The 18,560-nt window shown below is 45.0% G+C and overlaps 1 protein-coding gene across 1 annotated transcript in view; it reads left to right on the top strand.

The window, feature by feature from the left end:
* Positions 1–18,560, top strand: part of Col6a5 (collagen type VI alpha 5 chain) — a 98,991-nt gene that overhangs the window by 16,779 nt on the left and 63,652 nt on the right. The window contains exons 6-16 of the mRNA XM_028869882.2: positions 669–1,244; positions 3,425–4,000; positions 5,927–6,267; positions 6,376–6,457; positions 9,482–9,624; positions 12,360–12,452; positions 14,975–15,028; positions 17,752–17,823; positions 18,118–18,144; positions 18,253–18,297; positions 18,387–18,440. Coding sequence (XP_028725715.1) covers positions 669–1,244; positions 3,425–4,000; positions 5,927–6,267; positions 6,376–6,457; positions 9,482–9,624; positions 12,360–12,452; positions 14,975–15,028; positions 17,752–17,823; positions 18,118–18,144; positions 18,253–18,297; positions 18,387–18,440 — 2,063 coding nt within the window. The remainder of the gene's footprint in view (positions 1–668; positions 1,245–3,424; positions 4,001–5,926; positions 6,268–6,375; positions 6,458–9,481; positions 9,625–12,359; positions 12,453–14,974; positions 15,029–17,751; positions 17,824–18,117; positions 18,145–18,252; positions 18,298–18,386; positions 18,441–18,560) is intronic.

Below are 18,560 nucleotides of genomic sequence, written 5' to 3'. Positions count from 1 at the left end.
ATTAGCACCATGGGGCCTGAGACATGGCAGAACAGAGTGGTGTGGTGCAGGACCACCAGTCAGAAGGCCCCTTAGGTAAGGGTACATGTGCCCTTAGAATCCGGCTCTGGCAACTTGCCCTCGAATGTGCTTTGGTTTCTTTCTCTGTAAAATGACAACCATCTTGAAGAAACAAGTGAGACAGGGGCTGGCAAGAATGCTTAATTGGCAAAGTGCTTGCCACAAACATATGGAGATCAGAGTTTGATCCCCAGCACCATTTGAATAAACCAGATTTTGACATGTGCCTGTGATCCCAGTGCAGAAGAGGTAGAGACAGGCAGAGCCTGGGGCTTGCTGGCCTGCCAGCTTAGCCTATTTGGTAGGTTCTAGGCCAGTAAGAGACCTTGTTTCAAAAACCAAGGTAGATAGTATTCTGAGAAATGAAACCATGATTGAATGTTGGCCTCCACATACACATACCTGTATACACACACACACACACACACACACACACACACACACACACACACACACACACACAAATGAGAGGATATCTAATTGAGGCACAGGGAATGGGATGGGGGTGTCATTTACCTACAACACTCATGGGAAAGGTTGACTACTTTCCCTCTTGTGTGTAAGATGCATAGAGTAGTTTGTGAATGCCTGTTGTTTATTTTTTTCAGATTGCAAGAGGATCGAACTCTTAGACATTGTGTTTGTGCTGGACCATTCAGGCAGCATAGGACCACAAGAACAAGAAAGCATGATTAACCTCACCATCCACTTGGTGAAGAAGGCGGATGTTGGCAGGGACCGAGTCCAGTTTGGAGCTCTCAAATATTCCAACAATCCAGAGATCCTTTTCTATCTTAACACATACTCAAGCAAATCGGGCATCATTGAGCACCTGAGGAGGACCAGGGACACAGGAGGGGACACCTACACTGCCAAGGCTCTTGAGCACTCCAACATCCTGTTCACAGAGGAGCATGGCAGCCGCCTGAAGCAAAATGTGAGACAGCTGATGATTGTCATCACAGATGGTGTGTCCCACGATCGACATAAACTCAACGACACAGCATGGAGACTAAGGGACAAAGGCATCACCATCTTCGCAGTAGGTGTAGGAAATGCCAACCAAGATGAACTGGAGACCATGGCAGGGAAGAAAGAAAATACTATCCATGTAGACAACTTTGACAAGCTGAGAGATATTTACCTGCCTCTGCAAGAAACTCTGTGCAATAATTCACAAGAGAGTAAGCTGCTATAACTAGTACTTAATATAATATTCTACTCTTTGAGAATTGTATTATTATGTGTTTTGGTCATATTCATACCCACTAACTCTGCCCAGACACCCCTCCTCACATCTCCACCCCCCAGCTTCATGTCTCCTTTTCCAGTTTGGGTTGCCCATCTACTTACAGATGTGGGGCCGACTATTGGAGCTACACCCTTAAAGAAAGCAGACTCCACCTCCCCCAGAAGCTATCTGCTGCTAATAGCGCCTTAGCTAGGGGTGGAGACTTGTGGTTCCCTCCCACTTCCACAATAGAATGCTGACTGATTGATCTTATGCAAGACTCGGTGCCGTCACAGCTCCTGTGAGTTCATGGGTGCAGCGGTCCTATCACGCCCTGAAGACACTGTTTTATAAGGTCCTCTTCAACCTCTGGCTCTTACTGTCTTTCTACCCCCTGTTCCATGATGGTATCTGAGCTTTCAGGTGTGCAATATACTCATGTGTACATATTCCTGTGTGTGTGCTCAGGGGTGTGTATCACCCCTCCACCCATCTGTCCTGTTGCCATGCAGGTCACTCTCAACAATCTTACACATACTGGACTATGTCACGCCACTGTCTACAGTGTTTGGGAGCCTTTCTAGCTCTATCCAACTATTATGCACTTCTCCTGTCTCATCTGCTTCCCCTGCCCTTTTCAGGTCTTTCTTGTTATTCTGAAATTTTCCACATCTTTGTGCACACCATTCTACCCACTACAAATACTCAGCCTGTCACTCATTTGCGTGCATCTGATATACCTGACAAGTTCAAACTTTTGTTTGCTCCATGTTCTCTAACTCTGGCACCTTCTGTTTCTCTTGGTGTTAACTCATCTGTATCAATTGAAAGACTGAGTTGGGCTCTTGTTTATAATTGGATTTCCGCCAAATCTAGTACATGCTACTTTGTTCTTATCTTCCGTGTTACCTCTTGACAGTGGATGCTGAGATGGAGTTTGGGATGGATGACGTTTATTAAGAAGCCACACTTGTGAAATAAAAAGGAAGGCAGGGTAGGCAGAAGTCAGAGAGTGATGCACAGCCAATGAAGCTGTAAACCTCGAGGCTCCAGAGCTAGCACTTCCCAGGGCAGTGGACCAGCATCAAGATGGCAAGGGTGGGGTGAGAAGGGAGTGTGGACTGCCCTGGGAAAGGTGCATCACTTGCAAAGCATCTCTGTAAGGAGGCCGACCCTGATGGAGCTGCTGGCTGGAGGCTCCCCTAACTGCAGGGAGCTCTATGCTCCTTGAAGGCCTGTCTAGGCAGCTCGGCTCTGTGTTTGCCCTCTGTTTTTCAAGGAATTGTGTGACACTGGACCATCAGTGGTTACCATTTGTGATTACCCTTCTGCTGTTCCTACCCGAGCCAGGGAGTCTGGCTGGAACTTGGAAAAAATTATCCCTTGGTTTTAGAATATTTCACATTGAACTTCAAGGAGATGGCCCTGTGCTCTATTTATGGACAATACACATTTGTCCCATACACTTCTAATAATGAGGTCATGACATAAAAAACTGTAGTAGAAAAAAAGAGTGTATTTAAGTTTCTGGAAGTCCAGATACACTCCTTCCTTCATAGTAATTATGTGTTCTTATGAATTTACCTGACTCTGAATTCCATTTCTACACATAGAAAATCAGAATAATGTGTCATAAGCTGGTTGGGGCTATTTACTGTGTTATTGCATGCTCAAAGTGTTTTGGAAATGATACTGTTCAATACATGTGTAATCTGGCAACACCAGTTAACAATAGGAGTTTCAGCAATACACAGTGCAATTGCTACCTAGACTGTTCCGGTCTGCAGACATTGACGAGACTTCTAGGCTTGTAAAATATCTCTTCAAGAGAATATTCAATCTATCCAAATTACCTACTTCCTTCCTGAATAGCCTGCAATATCTTTCTCAATAACTCATGCAAATATAATTACACTTAGAAAAAATGTCTATTATCCTACTCTTTCCTGCTATTTTTTCCTTCTCTTTGAGGTTCAATCAGTGAGTCTCTCTTCAGCTAATTTATCTCAATTTGCTGCTAATGGAAAACAATTTAAGTATTTAGCAAAGCAATTTAAGTATCCCAGTAAAGGAACAGTTTAAAATGATGCACGAGGAAAATAATTTATTCTTTTTTTTCCCTTCTTGTTCCAGCCTGTAACCTTCAGGAAGCAGATGTGATTTTCCTTTGTGATGGCTCTGACATGGTGTCTGATTCAGAGTTTGTTACCATGACAACTTTCTTGTCAGATTTAATTGATAATTTTGACATTCAGTCTCAGAGAATGAAAATCGGGATGGCTCAATACGGGAGCCGGTACCAGGAAATCATTGAGTTGGAGAGCTCTCTGAACAAGACTCAGTGGAAGTCTCGCATCCAAACCATGGCCAAGAGCAAGGGGTTTCCACGAATTGACTTTGCTCTTAAGCATGTGAGCCACATGTTTCATCCCTCCGTTGGCGGGAGGAAGAATGCTGGTGTCCCTCAAATGTTGGTTGTCATCACCTCTGGTTATCCTCGCTATGATGTGGCAGATGCAGTTAAAGTCCTGAAAGACCTTGGCATCTGTGTCCTGGCTTTGGGCATAGGAGATGTTTATAAGGAACAACTTCTGCCCATCACAGGCAATCCAGAAAAAATCATTGCTTTCCAAGACTTTAATAGACTGAAGAGTGTGGATGTGAAGAAAAGAATGGTCCGTGAAATCTGCCAGAGCTGCGGGAAAGCTAGTGAGTGTCCTTCTGATGTTTGGTGTTATTTGATGGTGGCTTCCTGTGCCTCCATTTCCCGAAGCTGTCTTATGAGCTAGCCCCTGTGGAACCCATTTAGGAGAATGTATAGTGAGATGAGACATTGGTTGTTGCTTCTCCCTGGAAGCTTGTGATCAGTCAGCCTTTCTCAGTGACAGGGTTGGTATAGAGCATGAGAGGACAGGGTAGGACTGTGTCCTATAGGCATCCCTGCTCCCTCACTGCTATCTGAGTTTATGCTCTTCTCAGTACTGGAGCTCAGTCTCTTGTATTTGTAAGTCCTTTGGACAATTCAGTAGGATGTAAGGAAAATGAACATTCACTATTGAAACTTTCTTTCAACATTGTTGAACTAGTAAAGGACTGAGTGTGTATGTGCATACATTTGTGTGTATTTATACAGTGGATGTTTTCTTTAAAATTTTTATTTTCATTTTTAAAAAAAACATTTGTATATGGGTGTTTTGCTTACATGCATGTCTGTGGACATGCCTGCAGTAACTTTAGAGTCTAGAAAAGGGCACCAGCTCCTCTGGAACACGTCTGCATTTATGTGTGTGCACCATGTGGGTGCAGTGTCCACAAGATGACAGAAGAGGGTGTCAGATCCCCTGAAACTAGAATTACAAATGGTTGTGAGCCAGCAAGCGGGTACTGGAAAGTCTGCAAGAGCAACAAGTTCTCTAAATTACTGAGCCATCTATCCAGATCTATTTTGTTTTGAAGAGTAACATCTGCATGATTGTAACATAGTAAAAATTTCAGTTGTCTTTCCAGATTATTCAGTCCATAAGTATAATTGGCTACAAAGGCCTCTTGGATATTGTAGAGAAATCAGCTTGGCAGGCAGGGTGTGAGGTCAGCAAACTGGGAAACAGTGATCCACCGGACAGGGATACCACTAATCAGCTGCAGCTGGCAGTAGCCACAGGGGACTCAGGTGCTGTGCATTTGGGGCTGGGAGCTGGGAAAGCGGCATGGCAGCAGGCATCCCTCGCTGTGTGGAATTTGGGCATGGGCACTAACTCTTTGCTACTGCCATCTTCAGATTTGTGATGCTGGAGGCTGCATGTGTCTGTCTCTCCAAGGCCTCCAGATCTCTTCTGTCCTGTTTGGGTGCTTGCTTGGAGGCAAGTGACAGAGGAAGGAAGGGCCCTGGGTCTGGAATTAAAAAGCCAGACTTTTAACCCTGGAATAGTGCCATGACATTTATGAATCACTGTCCCTTAGCCTGCAAAAGAAGAGCCAGCAAGGCTCAGAGGGGATCCTGCATGCAACTTGCTCGTTCTGTCTAGCTGGGGAAACTTGTTAAATTAGTTGACAGTGCTTAGAAACTGGAGACTTTGTACTGAAAATACAGATTCAGGCTTTACTTCAGAAGATGGAGTCAACACCGTGGGGCCCCATTCACTACTTGGCTGCTCTCAGCTGTTGCTGGCTGTGAACAGGCACGGGCTTCAGTCTGGTCTCCGGGCAACTGTCTTCGCTCCCTGGCCATTTGACTTCTGTGCATTATTCACCTGGCCTTTGCAAAACTTTGCATTTATGACTGTTAGAACTAGAATAATCTCCAGGATAGTTCAAATGTTTAGCATGCTATGATCGCATGAATCAGAATATGTCGTCATTAAAAGCAGGGAAATTCACCCACACATATAAAGTTTCTAGCAATGAGCCTAAACCATGATTTGAACCTCAAATAACTACTGGAACTTGTTGCATATGAAAGGGGACAGAGGTAGGACCTGTGTTCTTTATTGGTAGAGTAGCCAGTACCTTCGTTTTTGAACATACTCTGGGTACTAGACGCCCCCTGGACTCCAGCTCTGGAGTATGACAGAATCTTTTCTCTTCCATCCTCATGTCTGTTTGCTAATGAACCTGTTCTTGTTTCTTTGTCACCAGATTGCTTTGTGGACGTAGTGATCGGGTTTGACATTTCCACCCACCATGAGGGCCAGCCTTTGTTCCAGGGCCATCCCCGCTTAGAATCATACCTCCCAAACATCTTAGAGGACATCACCTCTATCAGAGGGGTGAGCTGTGGAGCAGGTGCAGAGGCACAGGTGAGCCTGGCCTTTAAGGTGAACAATGACCAAGAGTTCCCCGCCAAGTTCCAAATCTACCAGAAAGCAGTGTTTGACAGCTTGCTGCAAGTCACCGTCCGTGGGCCAACTCATCTGAACGCACAGCTCTTGCAGTCACTGTGGGACGTGTTTGAAGAGAAATCTGCATCCAGGGGCCAGGTATTCTCACTGCAGTCTACTTCCCATTCCACACCCCGCATCGGTTCCTCCTTTCCCAGGTGTATCTCTGGTTTTGCCATCATCCTCTTTTCTTCTCTCTTTCTGTAGGTGATGCTTATCTTCTCAGATGGTCTCCAGGGCGAGAGCATCACCACACTGGAACAGCAGTCAGACAGGCTCAGAGAAGCAGGTATTGAGTTGAAAATGCAAACAGTGGAGACGGAGCATGTGAACAGGTTTCTGCCACATGTGTTCTAGGTCTTGCGATCTGTGTAGCCATTTGCAGAAGATGTTGTTGGTAACTTGTGCAAAGTCCTTTGATTAGTCCCCGTTTTTCTTCCCTTAATGATTCGATGCTATAGCCAAGCACTTACACCTGCGACCTTCTACAGATACACCCTTGGCTAACCTCTGAGGCATGGACTGAAGGTAGTTTGCTGATATGAAGTAGTTAAGGAAGGAGAAATTTATTTTGGCTCGTGTTTGGGGGGTATACAGTTCATCATGATGGGGAAGGCATGGTGGAGGCAGCTTCATGGTGGCAGATGCTTGCTCATATCTCAGCAGAATAGGAAGCAAAGAAAGGATTCTGGAGATCAACTGGCTTTCTATTTTTTCTCTGGACTCCAATCCATGGGTTAGAATGGCTTGTATTCAGGGTAGGTCTTCTCTCCAACTAGAACCATTCTGTGGACATACTGGTGTTTATTAATCTAGTCAGCTGACAACGAAGAGTAGCCATTGCAGGTGGGGTTAGGCCAAGTCCCGTCGCAGTGAATGTGGCTCTCAATGATATAGGCACGCACAAGTCCAGTGCTCTGCCCCAGGTAGGTCAACGCTGGCACAATTACCACTTCAGAGTCTCTCCTGGCTCAGCTCAAGCTAAGCCTTTGCTGAGATAAAACCCTGCTCACAGCTTCCCTTTCTCTTAGCTGGTTTTCTTTCTCAGTAACACACACACACACACACACACACACACACACACACACACACACACACACACTTCCCCCTCTCTGATTCCACTTCCAGGGTGTCTAACTGAAGACGTCTTTCACTGTTTCTGGCTGTCCATGTGAAAGGTAGCAGTGTGGGTTAGCCTAGGCACTCCTCATCCTACATCTGTATCTGCTAGTTTTGGACTGAGCCTGAGGTGAGATGGAGAAGACATGAGGAATCTTCAGAACGAAAAAAGTCCATTAACTGTCAAATAGGACACATCTTCTAAAACTGCCGTGAAGGAGCCCCAGACTGGCTTTTGAGATTCGATTTTCACAGACGACCTTCGTGGAGTCACAAAGTTTCCTTCTTCATTGCTGGATGGTACCATCTTCCTTGCTTTGATTCCTTCAGCTCCTTCTCATGGTCCTTGGGTTGTGTATCAACTTCCATGCTATGACAGCCAAGACTGCAAAATCCTGCCTCTGCCCTGGCTCCAGCCTGAGCTCACTCCTCATGCTTGGTGTTCCGACACACAGAACTTCCTTCTTCAAGGTGTTGACACTCTTGTTCCTTCTGGTCTTCATTAGACCTCTGCACACCTCTCCCCATTCTCAGTCCTCTGTTCTTCCATCCCTGGTTCTTTCCTTTAACCAACTTCTGTTCCTCTTCAGAGTCAGCTTAGCCACTAGTTTCTCTAAGAATCTTCCATATTCCCCCGAGACTGTCCTCCCCACAGTCCCTTGAGGCTGTCAGGAGCATTACCTCAAGCAAGGCTTTCATTGCTGCCCAATGGTCTCTCCCATGAGACTCTGTCCATCTTGTCTATCAGACCATGAACACAGGAAGGAATGTGCCTGACCCACGCATCTTGTCATCCTGGTACAACAATTGGTACACAACAAGCTCCTAAGAAATAAACGCTTGCTTAGTGAAAAGATGGACGAGTCAACCAGCTAGTGGATGAATTAATGAATTAGTGGATGAGTGAATGAAATAATACATTCATCTGAGATAGGACTCACCCAGACTCTGGGTTCCTGCAGGATAACTGTTGTTAATATGTATTCCAAAGCCGGGTGGTGGTGGCGCACACCTTTAATCCCAGCACTCGGGAGGCAGAGCCAGGCAGATCTCTGTGAGTTTGAGGCTAGCCTGGTCTATAGAGTGAGATCCAGGACAGGCACCAAAACTACACAGAGAAACCCTGTCTCAAAAAACAAACAAAAAAAAATATGTATTCTAGAAAATTCAAAATCCCACTCCAAAGATAAACAATGCATTTCTTAGAAATCACATTTGAATGCCCAAGAGTTGCATCAGAATGGGTGTGAGCTGTTGAGCACTACTTTCTGTTGGTGTTTCCTTTTTTTTTTTTTTTTTTTTGAGACAGGGTTTCTTTGTGTAGCTTTGCGCCTTTCCTGGAACTCACTTTGTAGACCAGGCTGGCCTCGAACTCACAGAGATCTGCCTGGCTCTGCCTCCCGAGTGCTGGGATTAAAGGCGTGTGCCACCACCGCCCGGCAGTGTTTCCTATAGCTGGATTCTTTACTCTACAGGGAGACTTATTCTTACTTATGAATGCCTGGTCTTAACTTGGCTTGTTTCTACCCAGCTTTTCTTAACTTAAATTATCCTGTTTCTCTTTAACTACATTTGGCCTCTGGGCTTTTTACTTTTCTTTATTCTATGTATCTTTCTTTCCTTCTTACTCTGTGGCTGGCTGTGTGGCTGGCCCCTGGCATCTTCCTCTCCGTCTTCTTTTCTTGCTCCTTGCTCTCACTTCAGATTACTCCTCCTATTTATTCTCTGCCCACCAGCCCCACCTACTCCTCTCTCCTGCCTCGCTATTGACTGTTCAGTTCTTTATTAGACCAATCAGGCCTTTAACCAGGAAAAGTAACACAGCTTTACAGAGTTAAATAAATGCAACATAAAAGAATACAACACAACTTCGCATCATTAAACACATATTCCACAGCATAAATGAACATAACACATCTTAAACTAATATTCCACAACGTTTTCAGCTGATTTGTCAATAGTTTCTCTGAGATGTTTTTCCTTGGGGGAATTTCATGCTAAAGCCAGAGACCAGGGTCTAATGTGTTTTCAGAAATGCAGGTGAGTCTGTTGTTGTGTGTTTGTATGTTGAGAATCCTGCTTCCTCTGATGTTTACCTTTTCTGTTTTCTGGTTCTTTGAATGACATTTGCAGAGTGGAATTTCTTTTGTTGGATGAACCCTTTGGTTTCACCTGTGCTATTTTTATTAAATAGGACTTGATGCTCTGTTGGTGGTGTCCCTTAATGCATTAGCTCAGGATGAGTTTTCCAGCTTTGAATTTGGAAAAGGATTTGACTACAGGACTCACCTGACCATTGGAATGACAGACCTGGGCAAGAAGCTTTCACAGTATCTGGTGAGTTGTCAATTATCTCAAGTGCCACAAGAACCAAATTGGAATGCTGGTGTTTCCAAAGACTGCTGCTGTTTGTGTCATTAAGTTAAAGACATGGCATTTAGGATGTTAAAACATGCAGAAGACCATAACATCAATCATAGTTTCCCCAGTGTTGTACAGCATTGTAACTGACATGTCTTTGGTTATTAGTAAAACTAAATTGTTTTTTTTTTAAAAAAAAAAAATTTGAGTTTTGTTATTATGGTTAAAATTTAATATTTATCATTGCAACAATTTGAAATATGTAGTATATGGTTGTATTAGTTACTTGTCTAACAAAAGTACCTTAAGGCCCGAAGGGTTTGCTTGGGCTTGCAGTTGGAGGATACAGCCCATCGTGGTGGAGAAATCAGGCAGCAGGAGCTTGAGGCAGCTGGTCATACCACATCTGTAGCCAGGAAGCAGAGGGTGGATGCTGCTCTAATTCAGTTCCTCCTTTTTATCCAGCCTGTGGAATGGTGTGCAGCTACCTACATTCAGTGTGGGTCTTCCCACTGTAGGCAGAGTTTTCTTTCCCATCCAGCAGTTCCCAAATGCTGGGAACTGGAGACCAACATGGAGACTCAATATTAATTACAAATAATCGGCAGATAGCTCAGGCTTATTACTAACTAACTCTTACAACTTATATTAACCCATTTATATTAATCTACATCCTGTCATGTGGCATTACCTCTCTTTCATCTTGCACTTCCTGGCCACTCCTCTAACTCTGCCCTTCTTCCCAGTGTCCTTAGTCTGGTTTCCCCACCTAACCTTATCTTGTCCAGCTATTGGCCAGTCAGCTTCTTTATTAAACCAATCACAGCATAATTTACACAGTGTACAGAAAGATTATTCCACAGCGTCCCACCTCAATTAACCTAATCTAGAAAATCCCTCAGACATGCCAGAGGTTTGTTTCCATGGTGATGATAAATCTTATCAAATTGACAGTCAAGGTTGACCACCACACTGGCTAATGTGCACATTGCTGTCCAGTAGACCTCTACAAATTTTTCATTTTATGAGACTGAAACTCTGTAAACCTTCAGCTGGCAATATGACCTCTGTGTTGCTACCCTTGAAGAGCCTGACACCTCTAATTCAACTTCCTCTACCTAAAAGTTTTTATACTTAAGATTCATTACATTGGCATCATGCAGTGTCTGTTTGTGACTGGCTTAGTGTAATGTCCTCAAGGCTCATCCACATGGTAGCATGTGACAGTATTCCCTTCTTTGCTGTACTACCTTTATCCAGTCATTGCTGAACTGACATTTAAGGTCATTTCTACCTCTTAGCATGAATAATACTGTGCTTAACATGTAATACTTATCATGAATAACACTGCGATAAACACACATGAGCAAACATCTCTTCAAGATCCTATATCCAGTTCTTTCATGTATGCACCCACAGATGGGATTATGGAATATGATAATTCTGCTTTTGGTGCTTTGAGGAACACGTCTACTGTTTTCCATGCCATTCAAGTTCTGTTTTCTCCACATCTTCCTGGACACTTGATGTTTTTAGTTTCCTTCTATGTTAGTCAGGGTTTTTAATTGCTGTGAAGAGACACCGTGACCATGGCAACTCTTATAAGGAGAACATTTAATTGAGGGGTCTCACTTACCATTTCAGAGGTTCGGTCCATTGTCAGCATGAGTGGAGCATGATGGGGACCATAGCTGAACTGAGTCCTTCTATCTTCATAGACAGGCAACAGAGTCGACTGACTCACTGGGCGGTACCCTGAGCATAAAGAAACCTGAAGCCCACTGCCACAGTGACACACTTCCTCTAACAAGGCCACATCCATTCCAACAAAGCCATATCTCCTAATAGTGTCACTCCTTATGAGCTTATGGGGGCCAAATACAAACTACCACACCTCCCTTCTTTCCTTCATTCTTCCCCTTTTCCTTCCTGTTCCCTTCCCCCATTCCCTCACTCCTTCCTTTCTTGGGTAGTAGCCATCCTACTATGTATGAGGTAATATAACATTAAAGACTTTTATCCATCCATCCGTCTATCTATCTATCTATCTATCTATCTATCTATCTATCTATCCATCCACCCATCATCTATTTGTCTATCTATCTATCTATCTATCTATCTATCTATCTATCTATCTATCTGAGACAGAATCTCACTGTGTGCATTGCTGACTGACCTGGAATGTTCTATGTAGATCAGGCTGGCTTCAATTCGGAGTGATCTGCCTTCCTTTGACACCTGAGCTTCCTGCAGCACTAAGGTTTCGATTTGCATTCAAAACATATTTTTTTCTGTCCTTCCATTTATTGTCATATTGCTGAATGAATGTAAATGGAATCAAAAGATCAACCAGCCCCTAATGTTATTAAAAAGCTCCGAAAAATTTATACAATAGACATTCCGAGAGATTGTCACCTATGAATCAATATGTCTCAAGTCAGCTTGGCTTGTGGCCATGTATGCGCTTGGTGCCCTTTCTATTAATTGAGGTTGTTTCCTTTTGAGAGGGGAGACTGCCCACACAATTTGTTGGTCTGGTGCCCTCTCTGCAGTTCAAGTCATAAAGCTCTCTTATTGCTTGCCTCCCCACCAAAGGCAGAGCCTGGGCTTGCAGATGGTTTATGATGTGTCTGAATAGGGTTCTTATGTAAAAAAATCCCTGATGGTTGTCACTCACCTCCCCTTGCTATTTTTTCCCTCTGTCTCTCTAGGGAAACATCGCAGAGAGGGCTTGTTGCTGCACATTTTGTAAATGTCCGGGGATTCCAGGACCTCATGGAACCCGGGGACTCCAAGCCTCAAAGGTGCCATTTGATTGTGATCCTGTTTTCTCTTACATGCCTTGCTTTGCCATGAGTGAGGCTGAAATTGAATAGTTGAATTTCCAACCTTTGCTCCATATAATGTAATTGCCTTGGGCATCTTGTGTAACTTCCACAGCATAGGAGCAGGTTCAGAAGGGCTCACTTCTGACACTGTCACCGAGAACAGCTCCCCTTCTCTTCTGTATCCCTAGTGAGGTTGCTTTTGGGTTTTCAATTTACACTTTCTAAATCCGCTTTAGATGGTCTGAAAGGTGTTAAAATAATGGAGAGAGTTGTTGTTTTTCAACAATAAATGAGATCGAGCTGCAAAATAAAAGAACAAATTACAGAAGATCAATTATACAACAATAGAATGAGAAATACATCATGGCATTTTCAATGACAGACTGCATCAATGCAAACAAATGAACTACATTCATTAAAAAACATGAATGAATTTTTACCCACATAGTAATGACCAGAGAAAGCAGACAAGACAAAGCAGGAGACTATATAGGTAGGATTCCATTGATTAAAACAAAGCTGTACTGTCTGTGAATGCAAGCAGTGAGGTATCTTTAAAGTCCAGGAAGTATTATCCTAAGTGTTAACAGTGCACTCCTGAGGAGGGCTGGGTAGTGGATTCTGGGTGAATGTGATGGGGTGGCCCAGTCTCTGGGACTGGCAATGTTCTGGTTCTTTGCCCTAGGTGATAACTGCACAAATGTCATATAATTATTGCACAAAGCTCACTTAGTAACATTTAAACTGTGCATTTATATTGTATTAATTTTATATGCATTTGCAGATGGACTTTAGGTATCATGGTAAAAGGACTTTTTTGTGATAAATGTATTTATTTTCATCTTAACAATTTTACACTGTATTATCTTCCCTGAGTATTTCAAAAGGGCTTAAGTTAATTATTTGGGGGTGAGCATGACTGTGTCACGGTGCACCTGTGGAGGTCAGAGGACAGCTTGCAGGAGTCAGCTTTCTCCTTCCACTCTGTGAGTTCTGGGATCGAACAGAGGGCATCAGGTTGGGCAGCAAATATGTTCACCCACTGAATCTCCTCTTCAGTTGCCAACAGATTGATTATAATACTTGCTGATGGTTTCTGCTTTGTCTCTCACTGTTGAAGGATAACTTACAGAATGTTTTTGCTGAATTGTGATATTCCATTTATTGAACTCTCTCCTTGCATGTCGATAGCATTGTGCTCCAGGGGCCCAGCAAGGATCTGTGTTAGATGGTGGGGAAAGCAACCCTCAGTGAGATCTTAGTTACAAGTTAAGTCACGAGGCAGAAGCAGCTAAACTATGGCTCAGAGAAAAGTGACTTTGTTTAAACATTGCTCTTGGAAAAGCAGAAGAAGTCGAATAGGCCCTTTGTAAGTGTTTTTGATTTGTCAATGATGGAGCTAGAGAGATGGCTCAAGGTTTGCCAGAGTACCTGAGTTCAAATCCCAGCACCCATATCAAGATGCTAACAACAGTCTGTAACTCCAGCTCCAAGGGATCATGCGTCCTCCTCTGGACTTCACATGTACCTGCACTCATGTACACACACACACACAGACACACACAGACACACACACACACAGACACAGAGTCTTACAGTTACTATTGCTGTGATGAAACATCATGATGAAAAGCAATTTGGCCAGGAAAGGGCTTGTTTGGCTTATGCTTCCAAATCACTATTCATCACTGAAGGAAGTCAGGACAGGAACTCAAACAGGGCAGGAACCTGGAGTCAGGAGCTGATGCAGACGCTGTGGAAGAATGCTACTTACTGGCTTGCTTCTCATGGCTTGCTCAGCCTGCTTTCTTATAAAACCCAGGACCACCAGCCCAGGGTGGCACCAGCCCAGTGGGCCATCTGTTCCCTTCCTTATTAATTGTTAGTTAAGAAAATGCCCTCTAGGCTTGCCCAGTCTTAAGGAGGCATTTTCTCAATTGAGACTCTCTCCTCTCCGAAGATTCTAGCTTGTGTCAACTTGACATAAATCCAGCCAGCACATACATATAGTTAAGATAGTAAAAATACATATTAAAAAGTGGCACGCCTTTAATCCCAGCACTCGGGAGGCAGAGCCAGGCGGATCTCTGTGAGTTCGAGGCCAGCCTGGGCTACCAAGTGAGTCCCAGGAAAGGCACAAAGCTACACAGAGAAACCCTGTCTTGAAAAATCAAAAAAAAAAAAAAAAAAAAAAAAAAAAAAAGTGGTAGTTACAGCTTCCTGTAAACCCTTCAGATATGGGAGTGTCCCCTCATCCACGAGAGGGTTCCTAGGATCAGTCTCCTGCGTCACTAGGAGGATGTCCTTGTGCAAAGGGGCTTCAGAGATGAGTCCAAGGAAAAAGTCAGCTGCAGGAGTTGGATTCTCCCCATCTCATGGCTTTATTGGTACAAGGTCCACCCAACAGTCAAAGGCAGGGCCTGGGTAGGAATGCCTAATGACTTTATGAGTTGAACTGATGGGGGATGGTTAAATGTGCCTCTCTCTTTGCCTCCTAGGGTTCTTCAGGCCTGAAAGGCGGCAGAGGATACAGAGGAGAGGATGGAGACCCTGTAAGTTAGGACTTCCTCCCTCATACATGCACTTGCTGATTTTCTTCGTCGTGAAAACACTCATGGGGTAGAGGACGCTTGTGTGTGTTACTCTCTTTTAAAAATAGTGCTGTGGAGGAGAGGGCTGCTTTTCTTTTTCCTTCACTAACTCCAAGCTGTGGACATCAGCGGCTCCTGTGCCAGGGACTGCTGCGGTGTTGTTGTTTGGTTTTTAAATCAGTGTTGGGGGTCTGGAATTCTCAGTGTCTCTAAGCAGGTTGTAGCAGCTAGGGAGCTCCTTTTAGGCACAGTGCTCCATTCATGGCTCTAGGCCAGAGCTGGAGCATGGTTCTTTCATGAGAGGGAGTGGGCAAGACTACCCCAGAGCATAACTTCATGATTAAATGCTGCCCAGAGGTTTGGAAGCCTCAATATTTGACTCTGGAACCAGCACCCTCGCTTGGCCCATCACCCTTATAGTAGAAGTTGGAGGGACTGGAGCCCCTTGGGCAGCTTCTGTAGGTGTGGGGAGTGTTCAGTTCTTAATGTTTATAATGCTTAAAGGCTTCAACTCTGGAATGAGACTTCCAAGGAGTGACCTATGAGTGAGACCTTGACCAGGATATTTTAACTTCTTGATAATTCTTCTAGGACCCAAGGCTGACTTGCTTATTTAAAAGGACCACTAAGGGAGTGTACTAAGTGGCTCACTTTGTACCCTTACTGGGGTCCAAACACTACCAGGCCTGTGTAAGCATGCTCTTGTGTGGGGTGAGTCACCCCTCTGCCTTGCTGAGGGCCTGTAGCTGGCTGAAAGCTCAGGCCATGGGAAATTGTGAGGTCTAAGCTTCTCTTAGGCACCAGTGAGCGTGGGTAGCCCCTTAGGCCTGTAGGGCCGATCTTCAGAGACAGGGAAAGGAGGCTTGCAAGTCCCCTCCCTCACAGGGAAGCTGCGGTAGCAGTTTTTCTTGTTCTTTTGAAAAGACACCCGGCAAAAGCATCTTAAGAGAGGAAGGTTTGTGTTGGCTGATGATACAAGGGAGTAGTCTGGAGTGGTTTGTCACGGTGTGTAAACTGCGGGGCGGGGCCCGAGACATCTGGTTGCATTGTGTCCAGGGTCAGCAAGTAGAGAGGGCTGAGTGCCCAGCTCAGGCCCTTCCTCTCCAAATGCCTCTTCTCCAGATAGCCCCTCTCCAGACAGCCTCCCTCCAGATAGCCCCTCTCCAGATAGCCCCTCTCCAGATAGCCCCTCTCCAGATAGCCTCCCTCCAGATATCCCCCCTCTCCAGATAACCCTTCTCTCCAGACAGCCCCCTCTCCAGACAGCCCCCTCTCCAGATAGCCCCTCTCCAGATAGCCCCCTCTCCAGATAGCCTCCCTCCAGATAGCTTTTTCCCCTTTAGATGATCGCTTTTTCCTTTTTATGTAGTCCAGGACCCAAGCCCATGTAATGGTACAACCCACATTTATTTATTTATTTTCTTCAATTACCCTAATCAAGACTGTCCTTACAGGCATACCTAGAAGATGACTTAATCTACATAATTCCTCACACAATGGTCCCAGAAACAGTAGGGCCCCACACTCAAGAAGGGCATGATGATTTTCTCCTCATGCATTTAACTCTGGCTGTTGGCTGTTTCTAAATATTTCTTGGGAGAGTCAGGTTTGACAAGACATGTTGACCTGGAATGCTTTTCCTCTGTGGACGGTCTGACTTTGGACAGACCTTTATTGTGAAGAAAAGCTTTTAGTGTGTGTGTGTGTGTGTGTGTGTGTGTGTGTGTGTGTGTGTGTGTGTATGTGTGTGTGTGTGTTGTGTGTGTGTGTGTGCGTGTGTGTGTGTGTGTGTGTGTGTGTGCATGTGTGTGTGTGTGTGTGTGTGTGTGTGTGTACATATGGAAGCCAGAGGTCAACCTCAGCTGTTGTTTCTCAGGAGCGATCCACTTTTTTTTTTTTTTTTTTAAGACAGGGTCTCTCATTGACCTAGAGTTCGCTGACTTGGATAAGGCAGACCAGCCCTCAAGAGCAGCAGGGTTCCACCTGTCCCCCAAACCCCACCCCAGAGCTGGAATTAAACACATATGACCATTCTTGGATTTTTAAAATGTGGATTCTGGGATCAAACTCAGATTCTACTCTCACTCAGAAAGCACATACCCAACTGATCTCTCCCCAGCCCGAGGACAAGCTCTTCTGCCTTTGTGCTCTGTTCTGGCAGTAATGCGTCTTCCCACCTGTTTCTGCTCAGCTCTAGCCCTGGGCACTGAATGGCTTTTCTGTGTCAGCAGGGCTGACTTCCCCAGGGTGGCATCAGGGCCCTGGGCATGATATCGTGGGATCACTGAGCAATTAGTACTGTAGCTAGGAGGCAAAGTGACCTCACTCTCTGATGGGGGAGCACACATTCAACCCATTTGTGACTTGTGAGGGGACCCTAAGGCTAACAGGGAAACTGTGTGAGCATAGGGGGTGTGTAAAGGGGAGGGGGACTCTGGCGGGGGAGGGAGTCTCGAGATTGCTGAAGGCTGACAGAGAAAGTGTGTGAACACGGGGGGGGGTGGGGGGGGGGTGGGGGAGGTTGGGAGGTGGGGGTGGGGGAGAGGGAGTCCAGGGGCTGCAAAGGAGGAATTGCTTTGCCTAAAATTGGGGTACCACAAGCTATAACTCAGGGCTCCAAAAGCAAACTGCTGACAGCTTCCTGCAAAAGTATCACTGTGGAGACATGTCTGGATTCATTTCAGGGAAGACGAGGAGAAATTGGACCTCAAGGAGATAGAGGGATCATCGGGTGTCCGGGGACTCGAGGTCAGAAGGTAAGCTTCTCCTAGCTCATTGTGCTCACTCCCCTGTGACACCTTCCTGCCCCTGTGACACCTTCCCGTGTCCTCTGTCTCATCACCTCTTTTCCCCATTACACATACTAGTTCCTCTGTCTACAGAAGAGCCTTGAACATAGTTCTACCCATGACCTTTATATGGGTGTGTAGCCAGAAGCAATTCAGAGATAAAGTGAGACCATGCTTTCATGGGAGGCCCCTCCCTGCTGCAGAATTAGAATCCCCATTCTGCCCTTGACCCCACAGTGATGGACGTTTAATCTTTTACAGGGAGTGAAAGGATTTGCTGGAGCTCAGGTACTGTATTTGCTTCCCAGTCAAGTTTGATCTCCGAACAAGTAGGTCAGAGGCTCCCTGATTGCTTCAGTTACCAGCCGTACCTGACTGCTGTCTCTTGTCCCTCAGGGAGAACACGGAGAACATGGGCTTGATGGACTGGATGGAGAAGACGTAAGCCATCTGTCTCCTCTTTTTGAGTTATCGTGAAGCCATTATGAGGTTGATTTTTCTAAATGAGGTTCTGTTCTATGTTTGAATAGGGATTTTATGGACTTCGTGGGATGAAGGGAGAAAAAGGTGACCTTGGCTCTCAGGTAACTCTTTCTGGTAATCAAGTAGTCCCCGGTGACAGATCCAGCCCTGTTTGCTGTGCTTGCAGTTAGGGATAAGATTGACAGCTGACGTCACCACAGTTTCATTACCTTTCTTCTGGT

Source organism: Peromyscus leucopus, chromosome 7 (assembly GCF_004664715.2).
Source record: "Peromyscus leucopus breed LL Stock chromosome 7, UCI_PerLeu_2.1, whole genome shotgun sequence".
NCBI classification, from domain to species: Eukaryota; Metazoa; Chordata; class Mammalia; order Rodentia; family Cricetidae; genus Peromyscus; species Peromyscus leucopus.
This window is presented reverse-complemented; position numbering and strand designations above follow the sequence as displayed.